This window comes from Montipora foliosa, chromosome 6 (genome assembly GCF_036669935.1).
Source record: "Montipora foliosa isolate CH-2021 chromosome 6, ASM3666993v2, whole genome shotgun sequence".
Taxonomy (NCBI): Eukaryota; Metazoa; Cnidaria; class Anthozoa; order Scleractinia; family Acroporidae; genus Montipora; species Montipora foliosa.
This window is the reverse complement of record NC_090874.1, coordinates 3,108,242-3,120,741: the sequence shown is the minus strand read 5'-3', so window position 1 is coordinate 3,120,741 and position 12,500 is coordinate 3,108,242. Positions and strand designations below refer to the sequence as shown.

The 12,500-nt window shown below is 39.1% G+C and overlaps 2 protein-coding genes across 3 annotated transcripts in view; both read left to right on the top strand.

Annotated features, from left to right (window-relative positions):
• The first annotated feature begins 80 nt into the window (after nucleotides 1–80).
• Nucleotides 81–4,026, top strand: LOC138008539 (reactive oxygen species modulator 1-like). The gene is made up of 2 exons (XM_068855857.1): nucleotides 81–296; nucleotides 3,782–4,026. The coding sequence occupies exons 1-2, from the start codon at nucleotides 184–186 to the stop codon at nucleotides 3,888–3,890; spliced, it is 222 nt and encodes a 73-aa protein (XP_068711958.1). The 5' UTR covers nucleotides 81–183; the 3' UTR covers nucleotides 3,891–4,026.
• Nucleotides 4,027–7,320: 3,294 nt separating this feature from the next.
• LOC138006323 (uncharacterized) overlaps nucleotides 7,321–12,500 on the top strand; it is a 33,895-nt gene continuing 28,715 nt past the window's right edge. Inside the window, exon 1 of one of the 2 annotated variants that reach the window (XM_068852579.1) lies at nucleotides 7,321–9,081. In XM_068852579.1, coding sequence (XP_068708680.1) covers nucleotides 7,509–9,081 — 1,573 coding nt within the window. In that variant the 5' untranslated portion in view covers nucleotides 7,321–7,508. The remainder of the gene's footprint in view (nucleotides 9,082–12,500) is intronic. The other variant, XM_068852580.1, reaches the window with a different exon arrangement.

The following is a 12,500-nucleotide window of genomic DNA, read 5'->3' as shown; positions in this document are numbered from 1 at the left end:
AAGTACCATTGTTACATTACGTCGAGACAATATGCATAGCCTTACACGAAGTACTTCCCGTTGTGTCTTCATGAGTTTTAACATAAAGCTATCATACTTTAACATTTGGTATTCTTGCATGCTCCTTTTTTCGGGGACTGTGTGGTCTAAATTGCAGGAAGGGGGACAATTGAGAATATTATTATGCAACGAGCACCACAACCAAGCTGTTTTGATCGCGTGAAAATTGGATTTATGATGGGATTTGCTATTGGAATGAGTTCTGCCGCACTTTTCGGAACGTATTCTGCGTTCAAGTAAGTACTACAGTCTAATTAAAAGTAGTCTAACTTCTTCTTAAATTCCCTCTTTTTTTGAGAAAAAGATAGATGCTACTGAAGTTTTAAAAGCTTCTCTCCAGAATTCTAAACTGATCCAACTAGGACAATTAAAAATCCTGTGTTTATTTCAAAGGAGGCAATATGGTTTTTGAGTAGGAAGAACGCCTTACATGCATCAGCCCACGGTCGCCTCTGGTTCAAATTGCTCTCACCACTGACTGGGTTTGTCTTTGATGATCTGGAATTCATATCTACCCCGCGTTGAATGAGACCACCTGATTGCTTCTTGCAAATTTTGGTTCTCAACTATGTCGTGTTGGATTTGAATATGCAAATATCTTACACGTTTCTATTGTTTTTGTCCTCACTGCCTCACTATCAACCTTAATATTTGATATTTCGAAATGGCCTATTACAGAACACCCGTTCACCTAGAAGCATTACTATTTAACCTTGTCACTGAGGTCCCGTAGTTGATGACTATGAATATTGTATGCCTTAATTCCGGCAGTCCCGTAGTGAACGAATGTGAATGTTGTAATTCCAAGGAGGAAATTGTACTGCCACCGTTGTCCTCGGTGTGGATTAAAGAACGAGGTATATTGACTGTAGGACTGCGGTGGCAGCCTTGTGAGGTTAAATCCTCTACTAACTATGATGTAAGTGGACAGGTATTCTGTAATCTAGCTGAAAAATATACCCTATAAATGTCACACATGCTAAATTTGTCTCAGTGCACCGTTAATCAGTTGGCTTTGCAATCTGTCAGGGTTTCGTCAGGGTTGACTCCAATCAGGTTCAAGTACATGTACATTGGCATTCAATAGTTTAAATGGTTCTTAAGCCTGCGCAACCTGGCTTTTGCTTGTCCTGGCCATGGGTAGTTGCCACTAAGCTTACTTATGCTGTGTTCACACTTGAGGATTTACCATGGTTATAATTGACCTAGGTCAAATTACTAAACCATGTTACATTCGTAACTGCAACAAATTTGCTGCAAAATTCAAGTGATAAACATGCTCCCTATTAGAAGGAAAGCACCATCTCTTGCAGTCATTGCAATTTATTTTCTTTTTTTTCTCTCGAGTGACAAGTAGAAGCCTCGATATTAAATTAACAGTTGTTGTTAATACAGCATGTTGAGAAAGCCAGGCGAAAAAGGATGATTTTGCTACAAATCATACTGCCATAAAGATTACATGAATTAACAATGAAATGATACATGAAATGATCATATATGAACTGCAGATATGAAATCAAGTGAAGCTACGATCCTCGCAGTTGTGAATGCAATTTTTGCAATTGCGTAAATGAAGCCTGAAAAATTCAGGACTTCAATGGGGTTTGAACCCATGACCTCGCGATACCGGTGTGAAGCTCTAACCAACTGAGCTATGAAGCCACTGACGTTGGGAGCTGGTCATTTGTGGGTTCTAATGTTCCCGTATGGAAAGAATCAACGATGAAATGATATATGAAATGATCATATATGAACTGTAGATGTTGAAGTCCTGAATTTTTCAGGCTTCATTTACGCAATTGCAAAAATTGCGTTCACAACTGCGAGGATCGTAGCTTCACTTGATTACATGAATTGTCACTACTTTGCCTGCTTTGTTCCATTTCTCTTGAGTCAATAACACAGCGAAAAAATGGTGCCACACAGAGTAAAAGTGGACTTTGCAGGAATCCAGTGATGCATGTGTGATATGGTGATACAGACGCCACATCACCACAACTGAATATAGTCTGTCACTTTGACCTTGGTTAACTGAGCTAAGCCATGCAAAATCACTGCAGTGTAATTGCTTTACCTTGGTCAATTTTCTTGTGTCTCATAGCTCAAGTGTAAACATGGCATTATAGTGCTTCTAAAAATGAGTTTAGTTTGATTGGATCAAGGCCAAGACTAAGCGCATTTGACAATCCACTGTCTTTTACAATATTATTATATTACTGATAGGGCACTACAGTATAAGTTACTTCTACAAATACATGGATGAAAATGTGTCCTGGAATTTTCAGGCTAAGACTTTGTGACTGTGTATGAAAATCATGTCTGGCCAAAGGACATTTGAGAGATTGAGTCCCTTCCACATTACACTCTCCAATCTTCTTGTCTTTATTAGCACAGTCGGCCTCATTTTCATTATTGCGAGTCAAAGCTGTAAGAAAATCCTTGTTAATAAGCTTCAAAACTTACTAATGTCTGATGAGTTCACCCTGTCAGAATAAAGTTATGCTGTCCTATCTGTTCAGCCTTTCACACTGGTGACTCAGTTGGTTGAGCATCGGGCTGTCACATGGGAGGTCGTGGGTTCGGACCCCAGCTGAATCAACACTCAGGATCTTAAAATAACTGAGGAGAAAGTCTTCTTGGATAAGGACTATAAACCGTGGGCCCTGTCTCACAAATACCTTCTACAGAATGATCATAAGTTCCCTGTGGGACATAAAAGAACCCACACACTATTCGGTAAGAGTTGGAGATGTAGTCCCCGGTTTTGTGGCTATCCTGTTCTCTCCAGCAGAACTGGCGGGCTTGGCAGTGAAGTCTCTAAAAAGACTTGTGGTGTATGAGGTCACCTAAGCAGAAACAGCCATAAGTCAAAAAGGGACTTTGCTGAGTGCTGGAACATGTAGATGTAGATGACAAAAGGTTGATTTAATAGTGACTCCAACAAATGGTTGGACTTTCTTGCTTTTAGGGGAAGGAGGACAAATTACAGGCTAGACTGCTAGCAGTTCCTTCTATGTCAATCGAGCTGTTTTATTTAATTGTATTTTGTTAGTCACACAATTGAGAAAAATGAGAGAGGCTTGGGGATGCAGGCAAAAATTCCAGATGAGAACCCAAGGCTACTGTGCAAATCTGAAAACCGTGAACACTTTGATTTGATTTTACACAAAGTCATTTCCCATTCTGCAGCAACCGATCAGAAACGACATGAAGCCACAAACTAATTACCATTCTGGGACCGGTTGCTCGAAGCCTGATTAATGCTAACCGTTGGTTAAGAGGTATCAAAACCTGTACGTTTCCATCATGGTATTGAATTAACAACTATTCACCGAATTGGAGGTGGCTAGCGGTAGCCAACGCTAGCCACCGATACTGAGGTGAATAGTTGTTTTAGTATACTAAAACAGTGAGATAATATACAGTACAAAAAATTAATTAGGATGTTTTCTTAGTTGCTCGGAGGTAAATAGCACAGGATATTCGGAGTTTGACGAGCCAATCAGTGCGCGAGTTCAACGCTATCCACTGTTTTAGTATATACTAACGCTGGTTAGCGCTAACCATGCTTCGAGCAACCCGGGTCTGGGTGCAGTTTGGTTTTCTCGTGCGTGATTGGCCTTTTACTTGAAACACAATAACATTTCATAAATTATGTTATCATCTGTTTGAATGGGTATTGAGATTGTCACATGTGAGCTTGTTATTGTTGTTTTTGCAGATATGGACTCCGCGGAAGAGAATTGGTCAATAGTATTGGTAAAATCATGCTTCAAGGAGGTGGAACATTCGGAGTATTTATGTCTGTGGGTACCGCTATTAGGTGTTAGCCTCAAATGAAGTTTTTGTGAGAAATGCAACCAGAAATGCAGAAAGAAAACATTGACTATTGGAGCGATGCTCATTGTAGGCAATAATTTACAGAAAACCGCAAGTTGAAGTTGGAAAGCGTCAAGGAAAGGCAAGCTAAACCCGGAGTCACCAGTCATTGTTTCAATAAGTACCTTGATTTTACATGGGAGGCCTGATTCGAATATTAATAAAAATACTAACGTTTTTATTTAGAGCTTATCGCTTGAGAGTCCTTTTTTATGGGGTGAGAAAAATTTAATAGATGTAAAAGTTAGAAGAAACCCAAGTAGAGTGCTGCAAATTGGTGGTTATCAAGTTTCCAAACCTGGTGCAGTTCAACAACAATTTTAGTTGGATCACCCGCCATCGCTTGAAACAATTCTGTTTTCATTTTGTCGTTTTTGTGTTTGTTTTCTTTTTATTTTGGCTAAAATTGCTCGATGCTTAGTGTAGATCATACGACTCTGATATGGTTCCTGATGTAGATGAAAAATAAGCGTACCAGTAGTCTTAGGTGTCAGATGCATAATACCTAATGAAGTGTATTGGCATTTGGATGGTCAAATTTAGTTCCGTCTTTAAACTTGCGAAATGGCCATGATTTTTGCTTTTGGCATCAGAGGACGAAACTTGGAATCCAATACATTAGTTGCAGTCGAACCAAGGGTTTACAAGGAGCCGACAGACAGAGCTTTTCGCCGACCGCCGTCGTCGGGTTGGCTAAGGTGGTTGAGCATCATACTACTGTGCAGGAGATCGCGGATCAAAAACTCAGGCTGAGGAGAAAGTACTGCCTCTGTAATGACATCTGAAAATGGTTAGAGTTTCTAGTCTTCTCGGATAAGGACGATAAACCGGAGGCCTCCCTTCGTCTCAGTACCCTTCATTGTTCATAACCCTGTTGGACGTAAAAGAACCCACACTCTATTCGTAAAGAGTGGGGGATGGAGTTCCCGATGTTGTGGTCTGTCCCATTTGGTATAGTTATCTGGTTGAACTCCTAGTATCGTATATTCTGATTTGGAAGTATGACTTAAAGCATTAAAACTGAAATCTCATTGAGGGATTCTGAGAAAAAAGCGTTTTCTTGAGCCATGGCGAGACGGCAATTTGCATTGTTGGCTCCCCAATTTTGAAGCAAAATCGTGTCTGCAAGAGTTAAGACTCGGAACAGTGTGATAGTATCAAGGTAACGAAAATGCGACCCCTACGATTGCCTGCCGTCGTCCGGTAGCGCTTGTGCTCATACTGCCCTACACTATAGTAGCCTGTCTTAGCCTACCTTAACATAACCTTCATTCAATTTAACGTATATTTATTGATGCGCTTGGTTCTGTTTGTTAAAATGCATGGAGTGATCAAACTCCTATTTCTTTAAACTTAAATGCTGATTTTGTAACCGTCTCCCATCAGAATCACTAGAGATGATTTCTTTCTGAGCATTTCATACAATATGCATTTAGCTCAACAATGTTAACGAGGAAAGAGCGAACACTCATGACGCCTCTTGTTTGTGTACCAAAACAAATACAGAACACAAAGGCCATACTGGAATATCAAATTTTAAATCATTGCTGCCGAGTACGATCCAGCGCCCAGGAACCGGTTGCTCGAAGCGTGGTTAGCGCTAACCGTTGATTAAGAGGTATCAAAACCTATAGGTTTCCGTGGTATTTAACGCTGGTTAGCGCTAACCATGCTTCGAGCAACTGAGGCCAAGTGGAGGTTGGAAGTAACTGGGAGGGCTGGGTGGGGTTCTTCCCAAAGAGGGAGTGAATGTCAGGTTAACTGCTGGTGTCCTAGTTAGGGTTAGGGTTTAGGTCCCCGGGATCTTAGATCTTAGGTTTCGTAACACCCATTAACTGCTTACTTTTTCGTTGTTTTTAGCAGATCCGACTAATACTTGTTTTAACTTGAGGAAATTATTTGTAATCGACCACACACAAAGACACAGTCACTTACGAAATAAAGGGAATTAGAAATTATAGATATTCTTTTTCAAGTTCAAGAACGAGCGTTGTGTTTATCCATATGCAACACTTTCAGAAGGTGCAAATTGTGATTTATCGTCAACAGGAATTTTCGCAAGATTGTTACCCTTTCATTTTCGAACTGCATACCATAACATGTTTGGGATTGACTTACGCGTATATTTCTTTTCGTTTTAAGTAAAAAAACAACTACAAATATGTAAATGAAATTATTTTTAGCGATGTATTGCCCTTCTACATAAATATCATTGATATTAACAGCAGAATATTTAAAATTGTTTTGCACTCAATACAAATAAAAGTGACATGTTTTTAGGGCTAAAAAATCCCTTCATCCCTTCTTCCTCAGCAATTCGAAAACGAAGAAGAAAGATGTTTAAAATCGCAAATGAAAACTTTTTATGCTTTTGACAGGAATTTGCATGCAATCAACAAATTAAGACTGGAGTCTTTATTATTGCGTATAATTTTGTCAGATATTTCCCTCTTCGTTTTTACATTTTATTTAAAATTCTCTCTTTGCTTTAAATCGTTGTCTTTTTGTCGGTAAAGTTGATAGATTTTCAAATAGAAACCGGATCTCCTTTTCGTCTGTTATGGTTATGTGTTGATTTACGGCCCATTTGGTGCATCTGTGCAGGAACATGTCTTAAATGCTTGACTACGCTATGAGAAGAAGAGAAACAATTTTTTGATGGTCGCTTTCCTGATCCGCAAGTATACACCAGGCGTTATTATTTTAAAAGATGAGAGATTGCTGCGCACGAGAACAAAGCACAATTTTTTTCAAGGCTAATGTAGTGACTTGTCAGTGAGTGCAAGTCATTTTTCATTCGTTTTCATTTTACATGCCCCTGAGAGTGTCTATTAACGCAAAGATGACAATTTGCTCTGACATAACTTATGAAGCCGACAAAGCTAAAAGTTTCAATATCAGGAGCCCTGGACACGTAGAACAAGAGTGCTTCGAGACCACCTGGTAGATTTATTGCAGCTATTTTTAGCACACAGGAATAGTAACCACCTCCCAAATATTTATTGTCTTTATCATTGAGTTTTTGTGTATATATTAACTACGAGAGGACAGCCCGGGCCTATCCAAGGCTTCATGGTTCAATTTATTGCGTATCTTCATATTGAATCGGCGTCAAGCGGCAACTCACGGAACTCAAGGCCAGTGTGGTCAGCATCATTCTGCGTTTATTTACAAACGTGTTTTGTCTCCCATATTAATCTTAACAAACATTTGGTCACTGAAAAACCACCTGGAATAGATTTTTAAAAGCAAACCAGTTTTGAGCCACAAAGTGGTATATCCGTATATGACTCCAGCACAATTGCGTTCATTTTTCGGCCCAAAAAAAGTCAGCTGTTCCCTTTCCGCCGTTTAAGGGCGGATGAACTGGGTACTAATCTAGTTTTTTTATCAACAAAGATGGTCGCGGAAAGGCTTTTTTTGGACCGGTGTGAAGTTTGAAGGATTAAGACTACCTTGTTGACTCAATGTTGTTTTAGAAGAACCTGTGGTAACGGCATGTCTCTGCTGCTGTGCATTTGCGTTTATGAAAGGAGAAGAAGAACTGACAAAATACCGGCAAAAGTGCCATGAATTTGGGGTCGTCTAACTCAGTTGGCGACCATGGCGGAGATGACTCTTTTCAGAGACTCTCTGTCACGCAAATCTCGCCCAGTGATGTTCAAAAGAATGTTACCTCTCTGTGGAAGGCATTCAAAAGTGCTAACTTGACTGAAAATACTTGTATCAATCCTCAACATGATACAGTGAGTTTTGGCCATTTTGAACAAGGTGTCCGACTTGGGGAGATTTACACCGACATCAGCAGGAAATTTGTTGAGCGCTCAAAGATCGTGTTAAAGAGAGAGTGCTTAGCTCGTCTTCTAGCGTTCACCGAGTTTGTCAGAGAGTTGGAAGAATCCACAGAGAGCTATACAACATTTGTAGAAAATGAGGAAAAACTGCTTGCCGAATTTCCATTTAATGTTGAGCGCTTTCATGACATTTGCCAAAAGGCGAAAACGCATTGCTCACACCGAGTGGCGATAACAAAGATGGTATCCGGAGATGTTTGGCTTGGGAAATCATTACCTGATATGCAGGTCGATTTGAACATAGTTTATCAAAGGCTTCATCAACAAGAAGAAATGGCGTTGTCGCTTATCGGCAGCATTTTGTGGTGCGTTTGGCGAATTGCCGAAAACTGGAAATGGCGTTTGAGTCAGCAAACGTTAAGCGCTCTTTGTCAAGGAATTGAAGACTTCAATCGCCTCGTTGAATATTACAAAAGCCTCGACACTGACGATAGAGGACTACCTAATTTGAGCGAAACAAGACAGTGTTCACGATTAAGTTTAGCAGCATTTTTAGGCCCAGAGTTGTCTATTTCCAGTGATGTTTGTTTAATGTCTTTGAACAAACTAATGAATAGCATTGCCTCTGTGCGCTCTAAGATATTAGCATCTCATGTTTGCAAATTTATCTCTGAGCATAAAGAGGTCACACAGGCGATGAGTTACGACTTTGTTTGTAACTTAAAGTGGAACGACTGTGGTGTTTTCTTTAGTGGAGGGAACACGAGAACTGAAAGTAAATTCAAAAACGGTGTACTAACAGTGTTGAACCGAAATCAAATCCCCCTTTTGAAGCTAGACCCTGATTCCCCATTGCTTCTGTTTGACTCACAAGAACAGACATTTCTTACAAATTTTATATCACAGCTTGCAATGTCTACTACACTCATTCTTGGTGTTCATGTTGCCAGAGAGAGAAAAACTGTTGTTCTCCCTTCAATTCAAAGCTCAGGGGGCAATGTTGCATCCATGAAAGAAACAGGGCGTGACAAAAGAGGGGTGAGTGGCACAAATGTTTTGTCTTGTTCAGAGGCACATGGTATTCTCCGACATTCCCCTGGACAGGGATCACCACGTCTTAACAAGCGTGTGCAGTGGAACGCACCTTTGGACAGGGAAACCATGAAGCATATTCAGGCTCATTATGATGGAATACTTTGGTCCAGTTTTGGAGGACAACTAATAGATGCCTTGTCAGGATTCCCAGAATACATGGACAGCAAAGATGATTTAGTTTGGTCATCGTTTCTTTGGACGGACTTCCTCACAATGGTCATTGTAAGGATGTTGGAGTCATTGCGTCTTTCTGGTATGTAAAAAAAATGTGGCATTTGGCAGCTTTTTTTTCAACTGTGAGAATATTTTTTTGTTGCATTAACTCACTGTTAATTTTTACAGAGTAAAGTTATGGTATAAATATTTCTTATTACCCTTAAAAGTTAAAATGATAATGAAAGCAAAATTATTTTATAAAATAATTAGGATAGTACGTGCACTTTCATTGGTCAATAGCTGTGTTTAGATGAGAGTATGGAAACACGACTGTGACACCACAAAAATTTTGATTGATTATGTGTTGTCAAACACACATTTTGATTGGCTGGTGGGAAATATAAGCATGTATCAAGAAAATCTGTCTAGAAGTAAAAAAACCAGCATTTTCCTAAACACCATCTAAACACTCTGGGGTGTTGGGAGAATTCTCAACAGTTCTGCAAACCCGAGACTGTGTCTCGGGTTTGCACAACTGTCTCTAATTCTCCCAACTCCTCCTCACGTTAAGATGATGCTATGGAAACACGGAAAACTTCCTCTGTTGCTTAAATGGTGGCGCAACTGGCTGCTGATATGATCAGCAAGGTTATAGCTGTCAAAAACTAAGAAAAACGTCACTTATTTACGATGAACTGGGCATGTGCATGCATAATGTAATGCCATGGGCTTGAGTGACTAGCTAATGCATAGTTGTTGGTCATTTTACCAAATTACTACTTATTTCTAGATAAAGACTGATTCACAATATACATGAAACAATACATGAAACTTTAACAACAATAATTAGAAAAGAGGTATAGTATTTAGTATTTTTCTGTATTTTCACCAGTTTGTTTCCCAGTATTGACATATTGTTCACTCAAGTTGGTCTAGGGCATCATTCCCTTTATTCAGCTGAGCAAAGGCCCTTCCAAATTCACTTGTGGCTCTTTTGATAGCAGATTGTCCTTCTGATTAAGACAGCTATACTTTTGACATTTTGTCACCAGGTTTTTACCAAAACATTTTTGACAAATAGAGTAGCCCAGACCCCAACAAACATAATTTGGTTCCATGATGGGTGTTAACTACAGTATTATTCAAGCTCTTCTAGTTATATTTTGTCTGATTGAAAATTATTTCAGCTCCTGTAATGAGCACTGTAATACATGAACAGGTGCAGACAATCATGTATAGCCGGAATACCTGATGAGCTTGAGCTAAGCTTTTCCCTGTCACTTTTCAACAGAGAAATAATTATTAGTCCCCTATACTACCACAACCATTCCTGCATTACACCAGTTAAAAACGTACAGGAATCATTTAACTTGTACACTGTAAACAAAGGCTGTTTTAAGGTCATCGGTTGCACCATTTTCAGAATGGTGTATTTCTGTTTGAGCTTTTATTTGTCTGCACAGAAGCTCATTGTCATAAGTCAGGTCAATTACATGTATTATTGATTCTTCACGCAGGGGTTTCATTAAGGTTTGAAGCAGGAGGGCATATGGGTTTAACACCTGGACAAATAACATATTATGAAGGCCCTCTGGGCCTTCCTCCCTAGGGTGGTCTGGGGGTGGCATGCTCCCCCACAAAATTGTGAAATTCTTATGTTGCAGAGATGTGTTTTCCTGCATTCTGAAGCCCAAAGTTCTTCAACCATGGAAAAATCACACCATTTTTAGACAATTCAATGATTTGATACCAATATCCAGAAGACAAAATTACATTTAACTCATTAACGTGACATGCAAAAAGCATACTCACCACTCAGCCTTTTATCAATACACCATTTTTGAAATATGAAATAGTCAGCTTGATAGTGAGGCAGTGAGGACAAAAACGATGCAAACACATTGGAATGAATGTAAAAAAATCTGTGCATCATCCACTTTCCCTTGTCTTTGTCCTCTAAACCTCTCTTTCAAGTTGAATTTTAAGATATTGAAAAAGGCCTATTTGGCTTGCGAAGAAAAAAAATGATCCATGATTGACCGTGATCTTTGCTGAACATGCAACATTGTGACATTTCAGATGGTCTTTCATGGAGCACAATTCGTTTGCAGTGTGTTTTGGGGTGATTTGTTTTTCTGAGTTGAATGTGGCTTATGAAATTGAAGGCAGCATATGAAATTGTGACATCTTGACAGTAAAATATGTTTTGTGTCATAGAAGGTAGATCAAGAAAAAGAGAAACCTTTCTTTTTAAACCAATCTTTGTATTAAAAAACAACAACAACAGACTGTTGAGATGTTGAAAGCAGTCGGGCAAAGTTATGTCCACAGCTGGTCAGTTTGCCCGGGTGCCCAGCCCTTAATGAAGCCCGTGTTCACATGTCATGCTTGTGTTTATAATCCCTCCTTTTTCTTTTCCATTTTATATGAGTAATGTACTGGTAATGTTTTACTTTCAATTTTTATGGGTGTACCACACAACGATCCTTTAAAGTTTATTTCTTGATAGCAATTACTATTGTGAATCATACTAAGCAAAGATTATTGAAAATGAAAATTTGAAAAAAAGTAGCCGTAACCTATAAATCAGGCCTGATTTTAGAGGGTGAACTTTCAACTTTCAATCAAATTTTAAAAAGTCAAATTATTTGAAATTGAAAAAAATTACGACCTACTGTAGCTACACTTTACCTGTGCTCTTGATCAATGCAAACCATATGATATTTTAAACTGGTGGAGAGAGTTAATGTTTTTGAATATACATTTCATGATACTACTAAATCTGTTAAGCAGTTGGCATTGCAGTCATGCTCCCCTAATGATAAACACTTGATAAAAATTAATTTAGACAGGTGTGGCGAAATCAAAGAAGTTGTTGATACCCGATCTCAGTAGAATATTGTGCTTTGTGATGCTATTAACTCAGCAAAAACGTAAAGTGGACATTATATTACACCAAAATACAGGGTTCTCATTAAGTGCCGGCAGCCGGCTAAAAAACCGGCTACTTTAAATTTAGAGCCGTCTACTTTTCGGTCATAAACTTGCTATAAACAATGACAAAGTGCTTCTCCCGCCGCCTACTTTAATATTTAAGCCGTCTACTCCAAAACTTATCGAGAACCCTGCAAAAAAGGAACAGCAGGTGTTAATTCATTACTGTTTTTTTGTGAAAATGTTTGATGTTTCATCCTAGTTGTAATGTATTAGCTTCCAGACCTCTTATTTTGGGGCCTGCACATTGACGCCTAGGTTTTGAGAAGTGGCGGGCTTTTAGTTTGGTTTACTGTTTCAGCACTGAAATAGTACAATTTTGAGGAAGAGGATAGCGCTTGTAGGCCCAGTGGGAGAGTATGTTGATGTCAAAGAAGATATTGCAAGCTCTATTGAATGTGTAGAATTATATTTTGCCGCAAAATGTTGTTACCTGCTGTGGTTGGAGCCGGTGCCTATGGAGTTCTTCGCAATTTGCTGGACCCCCCTAAACCTGAAAGACATTAATCTTTTGATGACCTA

Bases quoted from the DNA above. Each gene is read 5' to 3' on its own strand.
- LOC138008539 (XM_068855857.1), top strand. From the start codon at position 184: ATGCAACGAGCACCACAACCAAGCTGTTTTGATCGCGTGAAAATTGGA. The intron at 297-3,781 runs GTAAGTACTACA...TTGTTTTTGCAG, and splicing joins GGAACGTATTCTGCGTTCAA to ATATGGACTCCGCGGAAGAG.